The sequence below is a fragment of the Micropterus dolomieu genome, linkage group LG14 (assembly GCF_021292245.1).
Source record: "Micropterus dolomieu isolate WLL.071019.BEF.003 ecotype Adirondacks linkage group LG14, ASM2129224v1, whole genome shotgun sequence".
NCBI lineage: Eukaryota > Metazoa > Chordata > Actinopteri > Centrarchiformes > Centrarchidae > Micropterus > Micropterus dolomieu.
The window spans coordinates 5780241-5800501 of NC_060163.1; the positions used below are offsets into that span (position 1 = coordinate 5780241).

Sequence of the window (20261 nt, forward strand, 5' to 3'; positions counted from 1 at the left end):
TCTACATCAGTGGTGCTGAGGTGGAGCAGGTGAACAGTTTCAGGTTCCTGGGAATCAGCATCACCGAGAATCTGACATGGTCGTCTCACATCTCCAGGCCGGTGAAGAAAGCTCAGAAACAACTGAATTCCTTGAGGAAGAAGGCCAAATTCCTGTGCCAAGTTCTTGTCAGCTTTTACAGAAGAGAAATAGAAAGCATCCTGACTGGAAACATCACACACTGGCATGGGATGTGCAGCGGGCGATTAAAACTGCTGTGCTGTCGTACCACAAGATTAAAGAGCAGCTTCTTCCCCAGGGCTGTGAGACTCTAACTAATTCATCCTCAGTATTGCACCATGCACAGTAGTTTATTTCCTGTTTAAAATGTTTAAATTTTTGTATCTAACATTTGCTTTGTGAGTATCACAAAAGGAACACACAAACTTCATCTCATTATACAACCCTATTGTGATATGAGAACCTTAATCTGTGCAAAACTCACATTGTAAAAAGACAGGTAGTGGTTTTATGGGACGTGTGCTCAACTATTTTTTAGAACAGTGACTTCCTGGAGTCTCCACTGCTGTTTCTGTATGTTTCGAGTCTTTCACTAAGCTAACCAACTCCTGGCTGTAGCTTCTTATGTAACCTACAGACACAAAAGTGGTATTGACCATCTAACTCCCAGCAAGAAAGCAGATCTCCCAAAAATTATTTCTAACTACTTCTTCAAAAACAGACTAGAGTCGCACAGTGAAATCTGATCTGATGTGCTACTCAAGTTGGCAGCGCACACCGTCTCCCTTTTTGAGGTTGTGTATTTCTAAAACCAACCAAATTGTACTTATTTAACACTTGGGGGGGGGTTATGGAAACTAGCGCAGCTGTAGTCAGTTTAGTTGTAGTCCAGCACTCTTACAGCGACACCATGGATAACCTGATACCACTGTACTGCTCCTCAGAAGCTCTGCTTTCTAACTATTCACTCAGTGTACAACGGCGTGACCTCAGCATGCATGTGGATTTCATGACGAGTTAGAAATGCATCTTGCCTTGCAGCAGATCAAGGAAACTAATTTTTGTGTAGTGAAAGTACAATTAGTCTGACTTACTGAGTTTCTGGAGATTGGTCTGCTCCTACCTGAAAGCAGACATCTATCTAAAATTGAAGGTTATTTCACAAATACTTTGAAGAAAAGCAAAACAAACCAGAAGTAAGTAGCGCTGTCCTTAAACTAGAGCCTTTAGGACCAGAGTTTGTAACCTTCTTTAGCTATGTTATTGTCATGTAGTAAGTGTGAATAAGCTAAAGCCAGGGGGCCAATTTTGGGGAGGGAACGTCCATCACAGCTACTTCTTCTGCTTAAATCAATGAAAGAAGGCAGTCATTGTAAATAGAAAAAAGAATTGAAATGAATATTTAAGGGGTATCCTCTATGTTTAGTCAGCTAGTGCCCGTGTTTGACAGTGCTTCTTATTACTGAGCTCCCTTGTGAGTCAGCTCATGTAGAGCAGAGGGTGATGCTGACCCCCTCTCCTATCCAGCAGGCGGGGAACAGCTCCTGGGTGAAGGCACAGTGGAAGGCGTGGAGCCTGGTCTGCCCGTCCCCGTAGTAGGTGAGCGTCCCCGCTTCGTAGTCCAGCAGCATGCCGATGCGGCTGTGCTGTGAGTGGCCGGCCACAGTCTCACGCCGGCCATTGTGCCAGGCGCTGAGCTGATGCTCGTCCAGCTGCAGGCTCCAGGACAATTCGTTCATACCCACCATGCACCTCTTGCCCTTCTCCTTCCTGGGGATGGTCTCGTAGGTTACCTAATCAGAAGCAGGAAGATGTGGGTGAATTGTGTGCAGCACGAAGGAAACAGTGAGGCTGTGCAGACTAACTGTAGACATTAGTGTTGTAGTACTTGAGACCGGTCTTATACTCTGTCTTGTCTCGGTTTCGGACATTGAGGACACAGGATTTTATTTCAAGACCAGTCAAGACCATAACTCTGGGAAAATCAATAAATTGCTTTTGCATTGTCTGATTTATTTGTTAACATCATAACTTTGATTGGATATAAAACGTATTGCTTTAAATGCAACAAATAATCCTAATTAAAAATGTGTTACCGTTAACGGCTGTCACCCCTACCAGCCATGGTAAGCAGCAAAAGGAGTGTTGAATAAAGATGGTTAAGTTGATTTCAGCTCTTAGTGTTTGTATGTGGGTGTTTTAATGGGAATGTGGATCTTTCAGATCAATTTGAGAAGCACCTATGATCTCGTTCCACATATTGTTGTGTTTTTCATGTAATGTGGGGAACTGGTCTTGGTCTTGACTCAGTCTCAGCCCCTAAAAGTCTTGGTCTCGTCTCTGTCTCGATAAACTCTGGTCTTAGTCTTGACTTGGTCTCGGTTTGGGCGGTCTTGACTACAACACTAGTAGACATTAAAAGGTCGAAAAGGGCAGGCGTGAGCTACACAAATCCTGACACCGGTGCCGCTAGAGGAAAAAGTCTGGGCATCCCCAAAGTTATTAAGATCATATAACTGAGGACCATGCATGTCTGCACAAAACGTCATAGCAATTCGTCTGGTCGTTGAGATAATTCGGTCTGGACAAAGTGGTGGACCGACTGACCACTTAAGAAATTAAGTTCTACTTTGTTATACAGCAATTCAATATCAATGAAAAAAGGTTGGTTGGTTTATCCAAAATTACCACCTAAATGGTGCCACATACTTTTTTGTAACAGTACATTTTAACTGCTGCAGTTATAAGCTCTTTTCTCCTTGATGTGTTACTTACACCCATACTGTGTGAAGTCATGTAAAAAAAAAGCATATTGTGATTGCTGTTCCATGTGGCTTGGCTACTTTGTCTGTCTCAACTTTATTGAACCACTCTGTGTACAAACGCAACGTGCATGTTTCTTTACCCCGAGGTAGGCCCAGGGCTTCGACACCTCCAGCTCCCAGTAGTGCTGTCCGTGGGTGAAGCCCTGAAAGCACAGAACCTGCCAAGTGTGATCGAAGCGGGCTTCATGGGCTGGGACAGGGCGTGGACCAGAGGTCAGGTGCTCCGCCCTCCGGTTCTCCTGGGACAGAGACAGGTGTGCATTGGCCGTGCGAGGGTCAAAGGTCAGAGAGCATCGGTCTGTAATGAGAAATAAAAGGATTCAGACAGATTGAAGCCAGAACTGATTATCTACACTGTTGACATGTTAAACTGTTAGCATAGCTCTTAATGTCTTTTTTGTGCCCTAGAAATACTAAAAACTAAAATGCAGTGTAAAATGTTAGATACAACTTACAAGCATTGAGGCCCTCCTTCCCACCGGGGTGGCATGGAGCAGCTGGACTGGGAACCACAGCTAGGATTGGCCTCTTATCCTGAGGAGAACCTGGAGACCAATGATAAGCTTGAGAACACATAGCAAAGACTGGGGGAATAAACTGCTGGCAAATGAAGCTGAATTGCTACAGATGGATCATCATTCCCGGAGGTCGGTTACCGTCTTTGTCCTGACCCACAGCGGTGCTCACGGCTTTGTCCAGGTCCTCAGACACCAGCTTGGAGACTCGGGACAGGACATCTGTGACACCGTTTAATCGATCTTGAAGGGTTTGCGTTACATCTGTAGGAATGTCCTTGAAACGTGGAACTTCTATGACCGTTGATTCCTGGGAAGAGACATGCATTTGAAAGAAGATCTTGATGCTTTGGAGGCTGAGTTTGATGAACCAAGTTAAGTGCATGTGGTGTGATTGATAACCACAGGAAGTAGAGGTGTTGTGGGAGCTGCAGCGTGGATATGGCCAGAATATGGAGACACAAAACAAAATGTTATCTTTTGATCACGATGATAATTCTCAGGTTACAAGTGTATGAACTACACTGCAGACTTGAGTCTCTGTTAACATAGCATTAGCGATTACTGGATCATATTGAACTGTAATTCTAATATTATTTCCCCTTATGTTTGTAAATGGGCTGTGCAAAACAATAGATTTACCTCTTGTATACTTACCTCTGTATAATGCAGTCCAGGTCAACACCACTACAACCTGATTAATAAATATTATCTTTATCATATTCTCTTTCAAAAGGTAGAACTTTAGGCTGAGTTGAGTTGTTCTGTGTATGATGTCATGACCTCCACATTGCAAATATCCCCTACAGAAACATGCAGTCAAAGTTACAAAAAACTAATTCCCTTCATTTCACGAGCGCTTTTCAAAGATTCAAAGACGTCATCATCAAAGTTTTGTGTCATTTAGCAGTTTGCAGTCTTTAAACAGAAACGATGTATAATCCTGCTTTTGCTGCCATCTAGCAGTGGAAATATTCACCATGCTGAAAGCTATATTCCCACTGTTGGTTGTGGTGAGAAGTGCAAAGTGCACACACAGAGGTCTGCACAATTGTGCTTTTAACTGTGTTACAGAGCACCCACAGCACAAGCCAGAGCACAATCGATCCTTTTACAGACATCTGACTGTTTCTTTATTTGAGTGTGGAACTCAATTTGGTGGAACTGAATCCCAGCAGAAGGTAAATTGGTTCGCACTCAGAGCCTTTGTGCCTTTTACTTTTCTGTGTGCAAACCAATTTACCTTTAACTGGAATTGCAGATTTTAACTTTTAACTAAACAAGTGTAAGTGCGGAAATTCTCCACAATGGAATACTGTGTTACTGTTAAGTCCGTTGTATGAAACCTTACTCCAGGAAAGTTAAAACACTAAGCTGGCTCTCGATTTCCAGAATGTGTAAACTCCAAGCCATGAGACGTATCATGTCTCTAATGGTGAGAGAGACAATACATAATTTGTAGAATGAGCTATACTCTATTCCCAAAATGTTTAGATCACAGAAAAGAAGTCGTAGTGTTACATTACAGTCGCAGGGGTACACACCTTAATGAGCTCTGTATCAGAGAGGGTATGTACAGCTGCTATCTGTTCCTGGCTCTCTCTGAGTCTTTGAGCTCGCTCCTCAAGTTCAGCTAGCCGCGCCTCCGCCTCTCTGACGGCAGCGTCTGTCTGCTCCTCAATGAAGAGCTCTGTAGCCTCCTGCTTCTCAGCCAGTATTTTTATCAGGGTGGAGAACTTGACATTGACCCAGGTGGAAGTCTGCTGAAGAGCCACCTGTTGATGGAAAATGCACAATCATAAGCCTGCTGTTTTTTGTCTACATTCTCAAATAACATCAAGCTTCATTGTTTTCTGGGCTGCAGCTTTGTCAGTTAAGACCTGAAAATATTCATGCAAATGCATTGTAAGTTTTGTGGGTGTTCGAGAAGGATAATCAATTGCCTGATTTCCGTTAAAATTGGCTTTAACAGTAAGACAGCTGCAGGAAGTGCTGAGTTGTACTAATGTGGTTAGCCACCGAGAGTTAACACTACTTAACTGGCTACAACATAGTATGGGATGACTAAGCTTTCACATCTTACACTAGGAGTTTACCTTAGCTTGACTGATATTCTCAGCCAAGTCATTTATACTTTTCTGTGTCTCTTCAGCGAGTTTCCCCACCTCCTTACTCTTCCTTTCCAGCAGCAGCTGTAAAGAAAACACATCAAACTGAGACCGTAGGCTTCATGTAGTCACAATCACAATCACCTTTGATGCTGGAGCAAGGTGGCAGTGTTAGAACTGAACTGACAATCTGTGTCACACTCCCAGCTAAGATGCTGTGGTGGCACTGTGTTACTATACCTGTTGATTTTCCCTTTCTGCCTCCAACAAGACCTTTTCATGGTTCAAGCATTCAGAGATGCCACACTCGCAGCACACAGACATTTTGTCCTGCCTGCAGTAATAAACCAGAGGCTTTTTGTGCCGATCACACAGCAGCATGGCTCTCGCCCCTTCGCTTCCCCTCATGAGCGACTCTCTGCAGGAGGCGCCGGTGCTGCTTGCAGCCTCAGTCAGGACTGACAGGGACACATTACGCTTGAGAACGGGCCTGGCGGTAAACTTCTCATTGCAGATGGGGCACTGAGGTCCGATATCAGACTTGCTCTTGGTGTCCCAGTGAATGGTGATGCATACTTGACAGAAGGTGTGACCGCAGGGGATGGTTACAGGGATTCGGAAACGCTCCAGGCATATGACACAGGTCAGGTTTGAATTCTCCATCTCTGAAGAAAGAGCAGACACCTCTCTGAAAGAAAGAAGGAAAAGCTCATGACATGATAGATCTCTAACATATTAGTATATCATATCTGTGACGTTACCATATAATGACAGTAATGTATTTTACTGCCTAACCTCTCTGTACTAAGAGGTTAATTTCACATATCAAGCCCTTTGTATAGAAACAGTTTCTCAGAATGGCAGAAAAACCTTCCTGTTCCTTTCTGTTAGTGCCAGGTATCAGACTGGGAAACAGCAAACCCACGGCCAAGCATCAATACAAGGCTCGTTGGCTACCACACATTAACTTAACCAAGTGGAAGGGAAAGCTAACGTTAGCTAACGCTAGCCTGGTGGTATCAAGTCAGTTCACGTTAGCTAGGGCTCTTAGGGACAAGTAAGGGTTAAAATATTAAAACAGTATGGTGACTGAACTGAATTTTAGCGCACATTTTCACTCACCGCCTAGCTGTAACACAAAAAGACTCAATATTAATTCTTACCACTTCTACAGATACATTCGTGCACAGCATCTGTGTGGATCCCGTCAGACGAAGGGTCCCTGATGACGACAGACGCAAAGGTGATGCCTTCACGTGCTGTTGGGGAAAAACGTAAACGCACAAACGACTCAACGGTACACGTTACTAGCGTGTATTACACGCTAACACATGTGACAGGTTCACAGTGTTACAGTGTTACATTAAATTTGCAATAATTTTCACTCTCTGTCGCTACATTGTAACATTACAACTAATCGCGTTTGGTTTAACAATCATTTAAAATTACTATAAACGTGTGCTAAAATTTCTTAAAAATGATAATTAAAGAAATCTGATTATACCAGTGAAAGTTACCTTGATACATGTTGTCGTCAGCACTGCAGATGTAAATAAGTTAAACAAGGATAAGTTTTGCTCCTCTCGGGCCACCGTATTTACATAAAAAGAAGAAAAAAAGAGCCAACATTCATTCCAAGATGGCGCTGCGCACGGTTTGCGCCGCTGCCTTGCGAAGTGGGACAGATTTAGGGGTCAATAATGCGAGGACATTTGTCAAAACAGGTATTGTAACGATATTGTTAAATTATATTGTGTTTACATATAGAGTTCGCGCCCGGGCTTCAGTACATGCAATAGTGATCACGTTAGATCAGTTTGAAGCAGACTCCTGTTACATGCTCTCCTCTTCTGTGGAGAAAGACATTTTGCCACAACGTTACTCAATAGAGAAGTATGTTAATTAAATGTGAATTTATTGGTCGACAAAAGGAAAATTTCTTAAGAACAATATAGGAGACCTAGCTCAAGAATAGTTACAGTGTCAGCACTGATAGATGGGGTCATTCAAATCACAAATCAGTTCCCATTGACAATAAAATGTCCCTCTATTTTGGGCATTAGTCCCCGCTGTTGGCTTGCGGAAACACTAGGAGAACCAAACGTGAAACGTACTGGGTGTATATTTATAAATGTGCTTAAATGAACAGGAAACATTTTAAATTCGTTTTGTATCACATTCCTTCTTGACATAAAATTATCAAATATTTGAATGGGGTTTCTCATGGATACAGGATGTGCTTTGGTAGCTTAACCAGAAAATAAATACATAATATATAATCTGATAATCTGGTCCACAATCACTGTAAATTAGCAATCTAAACAAATGAAAACCCTTGAATTAAAATGTTGCAATCTCTAAAGTGATGTATTATGGCAGGAATAAACAGACAACATGACAAAAAATGTTTTGTGTAACTAACTGATGGGGACGTTTCGACATTACAGCGTTCCTCTGCAGACGGATACCTCCTTTGGGTCCAATGCCAAATGAGGAGATCGAGGTTGAAAACTTGGAGTCGTTAGAGAAGTATCGCAGCTACACTCGTTACTTCAGACAAGCGCAGGAGGCAAAGAACAGACCTGCCTGGTGGAAGACCTACAGGAGCCACGTGGAAAAAGCTGATCCAGAGCATGGTGAGAGATTAAGGGGGACGCTACTGTTGACAGGGATTCCCTTGGTGGGGTCAAAAGGGCATGGCAAAATGGTTGGTCAAGGATTTTATTTTGTGACTGTTGAAAGCGCTGCAGCATCAAAACAGTTTTGTTTTGTTGCAGGTGCGGAGCGAGTGGACATCGGGCTGCCATACTATCGCCCCGGCAGGATCAAAGAAGTGAGGGAGAGGAGGCAGGTGATGAAGGACAACAAAAGGAACGCTGAGCTGGAGAGGGCTTCTCGACTGCGCACATGTAAGCGCACATGCAGACCACACTTGAGCGTCTCATTGAAAATTTAGTTTCTCTGTGGTGGTTCGGTGGAGTAATGTTTCTCTTTTTTTCCTACAGTAAAGATCCCTCTGGATCGAGTGCAGGAAACGTGGGAGAAGAGCAGTGGTCCGTTTCATATAAAGAGACTGGCAGAACACTATGGAGTCTTCAAAGATCTCTTCCCCATGGCCTATTTTCTACCTCAAGTCTCACTTCACATCTGCTATAACCAGGACAACAGTGGCCAAGTGCATTATGGCAATCGGCTGACACCTACTGGAGTACGTAAGAATGGAAGTTTTACCATGTCCTAATCTAGCTCTGTAATTGATTTTCTAAGGTTCAGTGCCACTTAAAGTTAAACTATCTGTTTCCCTTTTCTAACACTTCATTCCCTCTCTTCCTTCTGTATCTGTATTTTTCAGGCAGCATCTGTCCCTCAGATCAGCTTTGATGCTGAGGAGGGCTCCCTGTGGACTCTTCTGCTCACCTGTCCAGGTAAGCATCAGCTTTCCCCGAGGAGGCAATAGATTGTAACAATCAGCAGCTCTCTACACTGCGTTTTAGGTCTACGTCTAAAATAACTGGTCTTCTTTTTCAGATGAGCACCTTCAGGACAACGAGGCAGAATACATCCACTGGCTAGTGTGAGTACTTCAAGTCAAGTCCGTTGTGCTCTTATTTATAGAGCACATATTAAAAACAACGCATGTTGACCAAAGTGCTTTTACAAGGACATTTAAGTACACTTAAGTCATTTTTTACTCAAATGAAACTTGAAACCTCCTAGTCACCTTTAATGAGCATTTGCATTATTATAGATTAGGATTTTTTTATGTAGGTAGAAGGAGTAGATACAGTTTTTAAATCATTTGTAAGCACTAGCCTATAACCTCAAATGACCTGGGTTTCTGTAGAGGGAACATACCAGGCGGAAAAGTGCAGGCCGGAGAGGAGCTATGTCACTACCTGCCCCCCATACCTGCCAGAGGAACAGGCTTCCACCGCTACATATATGTCCTCTTCAAGCAGGAGGGACCCGTCAACTTCCAGGAGGATGTCAGGCCGTCGCCATGGTGAGCAATATGTCCAACATACAGACAGGAAGCTGATGCTCTTTTATTATTTGTGTGTACAGTATGAAATATAACTAGAACCAGATATAACCAGTGTTTACTCTCTAATTGAATCTGTTTAACGTGTGTTAGTTCATGTTTGATAGAGCAACAAAGACACTAATCATGTGGTACCGCTCATCCACAGCCATTCTCTGGTGGAGCGTACGTTTAAGACGGTTGATTTCTACAGGAAGCACCAGGACAACATGACGCCTGCAGGCCTGGCCTTCTTCCAGTGCCAGTGGGATGAATCTGTCACCAACACCTTTCACAACACGCTCAGTGAGTCATACCAGTGTTCACAAACATTGTAACTAGTAACAAGTTTGGTCATTTTACAAAAACTTAAAAAAAGACTTGCTGTTCTCGTGACTTTGATTTCAGAACAGACATGTACAAAGTTTGTGTGACAATTGCCCATCTGTTGTATGTTCTCCCTGCAGACATGAGGGAGCCGGTGTTTGAGTTTATCCGCCCTCCAGTGTACCACCCTCCACAGGTCAGATACCCTCATCGACAGCCCCTACGCTACCTGGACAGATACCGAGATGGAAAGGAGCACACCTATGGAATATATTGATTATGAGACACACACTCACTCACAGAGTTGGGGGAAAAAAACCCACATGTAGTTCTGTTTAGCATATTTATGTTAAAATAATAAAGCTTTTTTTCAACTGTGTTGAAATTGCATTATTTACCGCTGCCGAGGATGCTATGTTAGTCCTGTTCAAAACAGACAGCCAGATATTTTAAATATGTTTCAATACAATTTGGTGGAAGGTTTGAGTAAAAATACACGTGTTTAATTACTAGTGGAGATCTGGGCCTGTCTTTCTCAAACTGTCACATATGAAATTTTGGAATTAAGGAGAAACCACTATTACACATCATTTTCTGATTACAGGTGTTGGGGAGTACTGCTGTATAAAAAAGTTGTTTAAAAGTCTTTTGTGGCTCCAGAGGGAGCTGTGTGAAGACAAATGTCCACAGAATGACTTCGGTTTGGTCTGAAGATTTAGCTTAGCGGTGTGGAGTTAGAAATATGTGAGCTCCCCAGACCTCCTTAGCCCACTCCTCAACTCTGCTTGAGGTTATCTTAGCTGCTACTAGCATTACAAACACAAATCTCAAGACTGAACAGACAGCAGTTGCATTGTGGGTAATGTATAGGTGCTAGATTTTGAAGAAGAGGAATAAGTGGAATTAAAAAAGACAGCATCGATATTGCTCCTTTTTGTCAAACTTTCCATCTTGCGTCCTGTAATGTCATAGGACTGCTCGGCTAAATCAGTGGAGGATTTATATAAGTGGACAATAAAAGGAAAAGATTAACTCCCACATTTTCAGTCATCTTGTGACCTAAAATTGCTCTTAAATGTAAGAGAGCCACAGAAGTCTCTGAGAATGGTAGAATACTGTAGGTGACCGCAGTACAGAAACAAAGTGAACACAGTCTTCTGGGACATGTTTAGAGGGTTAAAATAAAAAAAATATGTATAATTCAGAATAGAGCATATTTAGCCAGCCTGCTATGTACGTTTGATTTTAACATTTGATAGGACATTACACCGCTTTTTCTACAAATAAAAGTGACTTTGATTTTGTTTGCAACCACTTTCACCACATTGTTATTGCATGCACTTGTTCATGTAGTACTTCCCCCCCTCCCTTTTCCAGTTAAGCCACTTTCTTATTATTTATATATTGATACATTGTAAAGATTTTACACTGTTGTTAATTTCACATGTTGTGCATCAGAATTAAAATAAAGACAAAATAGTATGGGTAGGGTGTGCTGTTCATTTGTAGTAGTAGCCACCCAGTTACAGCCTTTATTACTTCCATAACTGTCTGAAGAGGAGGAATATCTCTGATCAAAGGCGTCACTTTGTGTTGAAAAGTGGTGGGGACATAAGGGCTCAGATTAGGGGTGTGAAGAGACACTTTGCTTGCGATAAAAAACGATATGCAATATTAGGTTCACGAGAAAGAGACGAAAAGGTCCTTAAACAGTGTTTTAAAGAGGGTCTGGGGGGACCTCGCCCAGGAAATTTTGATCATTAAACACTTCATTTCCTGCATTCTGGTGAAAGTTTCTGCACCAATTAATGGTGGAAATGTTTTTATTTATGTAAAAGGAAATACAAAATTCAGGTAGCACGTGATATTTTAATATATATAAATATCAAGAAGTTGTTAAAGTAACAGATGCTGCATGTTTTTGGATAATTTTATAATCAGCAGCTTGTCTTTCTTTAGCTTAAGTTCCTTTTTTGAACAATGCACATTTGTGTCTTCTATATTTTACTTGCATTGCATGTTTTGTTATTGAGCAAATAAACCTTTGTAAAGGCATTAGAAAGTGTCTTGACAAATTATACTTTAAAAAAGTGATGGTTACAAAATCAGCCATTTCAAAGAGTGGTGGGGACATGTCCCCAGCGTCCCCAGTGTAAATGACACCTATGTTTTTTATACATTTTCTTCCATTTTGCTTTTTTATGGATCTTTCTCAGTGTTTGGACCTAAAGTGAGCTTGAACATAATACTAGAATTGCTCCTTAGCATACATCCAAAACAGGTCAAATGAAATAAATACAATGTTCTCAGTATTTTAAAAACTGATTTGTTTTACATGCTTGTCACAAGAAGGACTAAATTTCAACTAGCACTGACTCCTCTGGAATTAGAATTAGAGCCAATTAGAGCTGATCAGCAACAGCTGTGTCACCAGCATGATGGGCTTTTAAACCCTCACATGTGGCACAGGTAGCATTTCCTCTTGGTGACTGAAGCAATGGGAGCTGTTCAGGTCTTGGTTATTTGCGTGCTGACTGTTTTTCTTGCCAAAGGTTTGTCTATTCCTTCTGTTTGAAGCATGTGTTAAAGGAATTGCTAATGTAAGAATAAGGTTATGATTTCAAACAGAATGTTGTGGCTGTGGGAGTATGCCTTAATTCCTAAAATATTGTTTTGCTCCAACAAGCTGGTGATATGTTGTATGATCGAACATTGACTAACAGTGAGTGCACTGTCCATAGGCTCTTGTTTGCCAGTTGGTGGCAAAAATGAAAAACATGATGATGGGCTGCAGAAGAAAGTAGGAGGTAAGAACACTTGTGATAGAACCTCTTCAGAGCCTTACATTCTGACACTAACTGAATTGGATTTTTATTTTTTTTTGTGCAACAGATTTGCTGCAGAAAGATGCTACACCAGGTGAGCAGATTCTGTGAATTGATTAGCAAAATACATGTTGGTGTAGATCCTTGGTTCTTAACCACAATGTAGTGTTTGAATTGTTTAATGCTGGGATTCCAACAGTCTAATGGATACAAAATTAGCCCTACAATGTCATGTCTACAATAGCTGTAACTTAAACTTCTGTGAACAATTAAAATATACCTAGTGCATGGATGCTGTAACAACTGAATGTTCTGTCCAATTGCAATACAATTACATTGGATTGGTCTTTTGGGCAAATTGAAGGAAGTCAAGTTGGTTGGTTTTGCTTTAAAATATTGTTGGCAGTGAACCTTTACCCTGATTCTACAGAATCTGAACATTAGTTTCTTGTATTTCTAAATCATGAATCAAATGTGTTCAGAACCACAGGGGGTCGGTGATGTGGAAGCGGAGGCAACGTTTGAACGTCTGACCCTTGTAAAAAATTCCCGGAACACCGCCCAATCTGAACTGATTATGCTGAAGGCCAGCCACGATGGTCCCCAGGCCAACTGATTGTCACTATGTGGAAAGTTAAAAAGAGACTAGCTTCAAGAAAGGATGCAGAAGTTAACTTGGCATCCATGATGTTTCTGAATGTACCTGTGTCTCTGCTTTTTTAAAAAAATAAAACTAACATGCACTAACTTGGTTATCTTGTTTTTCAGAGTTTAAATTGACAATACATTCTGAAGACATGAGTTTAATTTACAGTACATTTGGAGGAGCAGATGAGTTTTGGCTCTAATTCTGACCCCAATACACACTTGCAGACAGTGGTTGAGTACAAAACTTTTCCAAGCCTAGTAAAGCTTCAATTGTGGAGCTGTACACTAGTACCCTAATGGCCGGTATTCTCTTTTCCCCTCAGTTTTCCCGCGATAACTGTATAATTCACGATCTAATGAACCATAGGCTAGCTGAAGACCAGGGTTGGCGGGTGAATTTCTTTACGATAATTTCGTGACCTAGATTAAAGTGAGAAACTTGCAAAAACGGAAATTCCCTGAAATGTCATTTAAAAAAACTATCACCATTTTCTTCTGAATAGGCCTACGCCCAATCCAAGGCAAAGTCTCTAAGGTGCATATGATTGTGGGCTAAACTCTAGAGTATTTCCTCACTGCTAAATCAGATTGAAGTGTAATATTACTTTCCAATGCATGCATATGGAAGACCTGTGGTGATGCAGCCTTACAAAGTAAAGTTTCTCATAAATGTGACTACAGGAAAATGTCAGAATATTTTACTTGTAGATTAATCTAGAAAATTAAATTCTTATTCCCTCTCCGCTGACTCTTTTTTTTTTTTTTCCTATTACAATGGACCTTATGTGCAGTTGTACCTTTACATCTTAATCATATTACGCATAAAATAGCCTAAATAGAGATTTGATCTACAATAAGAACACTGAAGATAATTAGGCAACAAATTTACTCGACGCGAACAAGCCTCCCTGGCTTTGTCGTCCGCCACGATATTAGATTTAGCCGTTAACTTGTCTTTACATTCATAATTTCCTGACACTACCAATGTGCATTCCTCTGGAGAAATACGGAGCATGCGCCGTTGCGAAAAAACGCTGCCTACACGGCCGAACACGCCCCTTTTATGCAAACGCGCACCAGCTCCAATTAAGTTAACACGGACTCAACTAACCAACATCTTATCCACCTTCGTAGTACCATTTAACTCCAGTGTAGGCGGTCAGAGTTTGTCAACCCTGAGTTTGCCTGATAGGTTGAACTCCCCTCGTAGTACTACAGGCCACAGGACTCCTATCCCATGGATAGCGGGTTCATCCCCCACTCTCTGTAAAGTTTTTTTTAATTCTCGTGTTTTTTTTTTTTTAATGAATTCTCTTCAACAAAGTTGTTATGAAGACATTCAGGGGAATCCTTTCACACATTTCAAAGGTTCTGAAATAGCCATCAGGAAATGTGTAGTTAGATGGATTCCCCTGAATGAGAAGCGGATGAATTTCCTCTGCCTGGGAATAATGGGGAAATAAAGTCCATAGGTTGATGAATGTGGACCAATATCCGGGATGTGCACACTCCAGCACATGCTTAATTGTGAGCATATGAATCGGTCATCTTCATAACTTTATTGAAGAGGAATATGAAAAAGATTATTTTTTAATTCGTCTTCCATGAGGATCAATCTCATAATCTTATGACTATGCATCTTGTGCCTTACCTTGCCATATCAGTAACACTGAAACCACCTTGAAATTACCATTAAGAAACATTCTTGCCAACCCCTGTGTTAAACTGTTTTGTTATCTCATGTCTCAAGTCTTTGAGCTAGAGTCCAAGTCAAGTCTCAAGTCTCTGAGCAGTGTGGCTCTCTCCCAATTAAGCATTGTTTAAAAGTGGCAGCCTACCTGAGTATTGTTGCTGACCATGTCCATCTCTTTATGACCACAGTGTACCATCTTCTGATGGCTACTTCCAGCAGGATAAAGCACCATGTCACAAAGCTCAAATCATCTCCAACTGGTTTCTTGAACATGACAATGAGTTCACTGTCCTCTAATGGCCTCCACAGTCACCAGATCTCAGTCCAATAGAGCACCTTTGGAATGTGGCGGAACGGGAGATTCGCATCATGGATGTGCAGCTGACAAATCTGCAGCAACTGTGTGATGCTATTATGTCAATAGGGACTAAAGTCTCTGAGGAATGTTTCTAACATCTTGTTGAAAGTATGCCACGAAGAATTAAGGCACTTCTGAAGGCAAAAGGGGGTCCAACTCGGTACTAGCAAGGTGTACCTAATAAAGTGGCCTGTGAGTGTACATCTCAAGTTTATTATAGTTTTGGAGTTTTCATTCATTTTTATTTTTATTTCATTTTGACTTTGACTTTTGTTTTAAATTTCAGTTTAGTTTTCATTAGTTTTTAATGTGGGTTTTCTACTTTATTTATTTATTTAAAAAGCTTAATTTTAGTTTAATTTTGTTTTGTTTCAGTGTTAGTCTTTAGTCTCTGCATGATGCTTGGTGAGGGGCTTGGACTAAAACTGTCACAGCTAAGAAATTGGAAGATAGTGTAGGCCTCCCTTGGAACCACAGACAAAAGGCCTCCAATGCCCTAAATCAAGTATGACTGGAAAGTCTAATATTAAAATCTAAACCTTTATTAATCCAAAAATAGGTACTCTGATTAAAACTATGTGAAGCACAAATAGACAGGTTGGCTGAGATATCAATGAATCCATAAAACACACACTAGCTGACATGCAGTAAATATAATAACCAGCACGTTAACCCAGCGCAAGTGGTGTTCACAATCAATATACTTGACATACACCTGGCCAGTCAAGCAGTGTTTCTAACTGGCTGGAGGACAAATTAGAGTGAACACCTAACTATGACTATGGGATAGGAGTAAACTAAGGCCCAATCCCAATGTCCCCCCTAAACCCTGAGCCCTGAACCCTCACAGAATTTACTGACATCACTTGGAAAGTGATTGAGTGCAAGAGGCTGCAAGGGCTCAAAATGCTGTAAGCCGGAACGGGACAGCACTTTTCCACATTATCACGTTAACTTGATGACGCTGCACACTTTTTATTTTATGTTTTTGCCTGATTTTTAAGTCTTGCAGGATCTTAGGTAAATGTCAATATATATTTGTCAATAATCATTAATGCACTATTGCATTGCAATGCACTAAAACAGCATCATTAAGCAAAAACTTAAATAAATTGTTGAATAAACTAAGTGTGTAAAAAGGTGATTGCATTCCTCTGACTTCATGTGTTCTATTTACCATTTTAAATCAATGTTAAGAAAAATTCTAACAATTTTAACATCGGCGTTGTTCCATGCTTGTTTGTATACCGTTGTTGTTCTTCTTCTCCATGATTTTTCTCTCACTTCCGGGTGTCCCCTGGTAACCCTTGTAACCCCCGTGTTACACGTCATACCGCTATGAACTGTGGGCAATTCCCTCAGGCAAAGTCTCCAGAAATGCGGACTTACGAAAAGGGTCTAAAAAGGGCTCAAAATGTACTCGAGGGAGCCCTCGCGCACTTGATGATGTGACAGTGGGACAGCCCTAAGCCCTCACGGACTTCCCGGGAAAGCACCTCAAAGTCTGTGAGTCTGTGAGGGTGGACTGTCAGGGACTGGGTCAAAGACTTAGAAACATAGAAGGCCCTGAGGAGGACCTGATAAGTGTAGATAACTAGATTCATGAGTACAAGAAGCCCTAGCAACAAAGCTGCAGCTCTGAAGGTCATCATCACACGAACTAGGAGGTGCGTGTGTTAATGTTGACCAACTGTGTAATTGTTTCATGCATAAACAACCTTTTGCTAATGTCAAGATGATGTCTTATTTCTGATGTCACATTTCAGTCTTATTTCTTTAGAGGTGTTTTATGTCTTTAGAAGTGCTGTAGGGTAGAATACACTATTATTTTAACATTGAACATGTGTGGAGGTGGAGGTGGGTCTGACCCTGAGACCCACAAGAGGAGGAGTGAGACGGGATACATTACTACTTAAAAATAATAATAATAATAATAATCCTTATTTGTAGAGCACTTTTCAAAAACAAGTTACAAAGTGCTTTAACAAGTGTAAAGAATAATACAAAAAAAAAGATAAGAGCATGAAAATTTAATATAAAATTAGTAAAATACAATAAAATAAAAGGGATAAAATAAAGTCAAATAAGATCGGGAAAAGCTCTCCTATAAAATTATGTTTTAAGAAGGGACTTAAAAGAGTTCACTGACTCAGCCGACCTGATTTCCTCGGGCAGGCTGTTCCAGAGCCTCGGGGCCCTGACAGCAAACACTGTGTCCCCTTTAGTTTTTAGTCGAGACTCTGGAACAGACAACAGACCTCTGCCCGAGGATCTCAAGGTACGTGCTGGTGCGTATGGGACTAAAAGGTCAGAAATATAACAAGGCGAGAGGCCATGAAGAGCTTTAAAAGTGATCAATAGAATTTTAAAGTCAATTCTAAAACATACTGGGAGCCAGTGTAATGAAGCTAAAATAGGAGTAATGTGGTCATATTTCTTTGTTCTGGTTAAAAGCCTGGCAGCTGAGTTCTGGACAGTCTGGAGTCGATCAATAGATTTTTGGGTTAAACAGGTGAAAAGGCTGTTGCAATAATCCAGGCGTGATGAGATGAAGGCGTGTAAAATGGTCTCGGTGTCCTTAAAAGTTAACATAGATCGAATTTTTGCTATATTTCTAAGTTGATAAAAACAACACCATGTCCTGAAAACAGCCCACTAACACACGGTTTAATACCCACAAACACATCCACATCCACACAGACAGGTGCCCGACCCTGAAATGATAACAGTGAAACATAACAATGATGTGCCATCCTGCTGCAGAAAAGAAGAAAACAATCAGTCAGGAAGTATAAGGAGAGAGCAACTGTCTGTGGCCACCACCTGCAAAACCATTACCTTTTGGCTGGGGTTGTTTTGCTCTTGCCTCTCCAGTGCACCTGTTGTCACTTTCAATTGCCCAGAAACAAGTGACTTTGATTCATAATCACTTTGAAGTGAAGTTTAATTGTCTGGATGTGTTCCCTTAATTTTCTTTAGCAGTGTATGCCATATACAATACATATATACATATTTTTTCAAATTGCTAGATCATGGAGTGTCCCACCATCATGGTTCTGATATCACCAGATTACAGAAAGTCTTCCATATCTAAAAAAACGATATCCTCCCTAACATCAAAATATTTTGAGCTAGATGTTCAAATATAACAATTTAATAGATACAAAAAAAATCCTTAATATGAAGGGTAGTATAAAACGTATACAAGTAATATGTCAAATGATGGCAGACCTGGAAAGCCCTGACTGTGCTGAAAAAAAATCAACATATAGCATGTATGGCTTCCTCTGACAATAGACTTCAAACAATCCTACTGGGCATACTGTAGGATAATAATGGCAAAAATAATGATTGTCCCAAAAATTTAATAAAGCTACTGGTTATCATGTTTTAATGTACTATATGGACCCTACAAACTGATTTTGCCACCAAATTCTGGCTTGGCCCATGGACTACCAGTTCTTTTAAATCAAGGCTGAAGACATTTCTTTTTGCTGACGCCTTTTATTAAATCATATTAAAGACTTTTGGTTAAAATCCAACATGCACTGTAACTTTTACAGTCCTGTTTTGTCTTGTTTTTTTTAATATATTTAACTGAACATTTTTTTAATGGAATTTCAATGTGTTTTTATATTGCCCTAAATTGTGTTTATGTTTAGTATACTTTTCTTTCCTAATGCAACCTTTTATTTAATATTACAATTGCTCCTTAGCATACATTCAAAACAAGTAATGTCAAATATATAGAACATCTCATCTGAGGTGACAGCCAATTAGAGCTGATCAGCAACAGCTGTGTCACCAGCATGATGGGCTTTTAAACCCTCACATGTGGCACAGGTAGCATTTCCTCTTGGTGACTGAAGCAATGGGAGCTGTTCAGGTCTTGGTTATTTGCGTGCTGACTGTTTTTCTTGCCAAAGGTTTGTCTAGTCCTTCTGTTTGAAGAATGTATGTAAGAAATTGCTAATGCAGTACTGCTAATGTAAGAATAAGGTTGTTTTCAAACAGAATGTCTTGGCTGTGGGAGTATGCTTTCATGAAATGTTTTGCTCCAACAAGCTGGTGATATGTTGTATGATCGAACATTGACTAACAGTGAGTGCACTGTCCATAGGCTCTTGTTTGCCAGTTGGTGGCAAAAATGAAAAACATGATGATGGGCTGCAGAAGAAAGTAGGAGGTAAGAACACTTGTGATAGAACCTCTTCAGAGCCTTACATTCTGACACTAACTGAATTTCTTTTGTTCTACAGATTTGTTGCAGCAAGATGTTAAACAAGGTGAGCATATTCTGTGAAACCCTCCTGGCAAAATACATGTTGGTGTAAAGTCTTGGTTCTTCTCACTATATGGTTAAACTTCAAGTTGCAAGATGCTTGTCTTGGTTTTAATTGTGTAAAACTAGGATGCTAACAGCATAATAACCTACATTAATCATACAATGTGAAGGCTAAAACAGTTCAATCATACAAATTAAGGTTATCTACATATAAAATCATGCATGCAGTAACTAACTTTTGTTCTATTGGGTTACAAAACTGGACTAGTCTATGGGGTCAAGGCTGCTGTTTATACAAGTTATTGCTTTACAAGTCTTTTGGCAGTCCTGTGTCCAAGTGAAGCTGGAACATTACTTAATATCAACTCTAAAGTTTTCACATGTCTTGTCAGCAAAACCGGTTTCTACTAAAGTGGAGGCTCAGGCATCAGGTGGCCAGAACAAACTGACAAATCCCTTGAACACAGACGAAAAGACCTCAGAACTGGTTATACTATACGCAGCAAACGACAGCCCGACGGCCGCTGCCACGGACAGCCCGACGGCCGCTGCCACGGACAGCCCGACGGCCGCTGCCACGGGTTAAATAGGGTATCTAAGGTGTTCTGAATGTAAGATGTCTCTGCTCTAAATAAAACCTACCTTCAGTAGACAAA

General features: G+C 40.8%; 3 protein-coding genes across 4 annotated transcripts; 2 read left to right on the plus strand and 1 right to left on the minus strand.

Annotated features, from left to right (window-relative positions):
* Positions 1–1401: 1401 nt before the first annotated feature.
* On the minus strand, positions 1402–6691 carry trim65 (tripartite motif containing 65). Its single transcript, XM_046069061.1, has 8 exons — positions 6612–6691; positions 5689–6136; positions 5437–5532; positions 4885–5115; positions 3482–3650; positions 3281–3370; positions 2906–3123; positions 1402–1793 (listed from the first exon to the last, which is right to left on the minus strand). The coding sequence occupies exons 2-8, from the start codon at positions 6109–6111 to the stop codon at positions 1485–1487; spliced, it is 1536 nt and encodes a 511-aa protein (XP_045925017.1). The 5' UTR covers positions 6112–6136; positions 6612–6691; the 3' UTR covers positions 1402–1484.
* A 339-nt stretch (positions 6692–7030) lies between these two features.
* Positions 7031–10175, plus strand: mrpl38 (mitochondrial ribosomal protein L38). Its single transcript, XM_046069062.1, has 9 exons — positions 7031–7172; positions 7896–8084; positions 8226–8357; positions 8454–8656; positions 8801–8873; positions 8977–9022; positions 9293–9451; positions 9639–9775; positions 9937–10175. Exons 1-9 carry the CDS (start codon positions 7088–7090, stop codon positions 10071–10073), a joined length of 1161 nt encoding a protein of 386 aa, XP_045925018.1. The 5' UTR covers positions 7031–7087; the 3' UTR covers positions 10074–10175.
* Positions 10176–19088: 8913 nt separating this feature from the next.
* Positions 19089–20261, plus strand: LOC123983005 (polysialoglycoprotein-like). Of its 2 annotated transcripts, none has more exons than XM_046069065.1 (4): positions 19089–19246; positions 19441–19506; positions 19580–19606; positions 20109–20261. In XM_046069065.1, exons 1-4 carry the CDS (start codon positions 19192–19194, stop codon positions 20189–20191), a joined length of 231 nt encoding a protein of 76 aa, XP_045925021.1. In that variant the 5' UTR covers positions 19089–19191; the 3' UTR covers positions 20192–20261. The 2 variants fall into 2 exon arrangements, with proteins under 2 accessions (XP_045925021.1, XP_045925020.1); XM_046069064.1 differs by having other exon boundaries at positions 19105–19246; positions 19998–20261.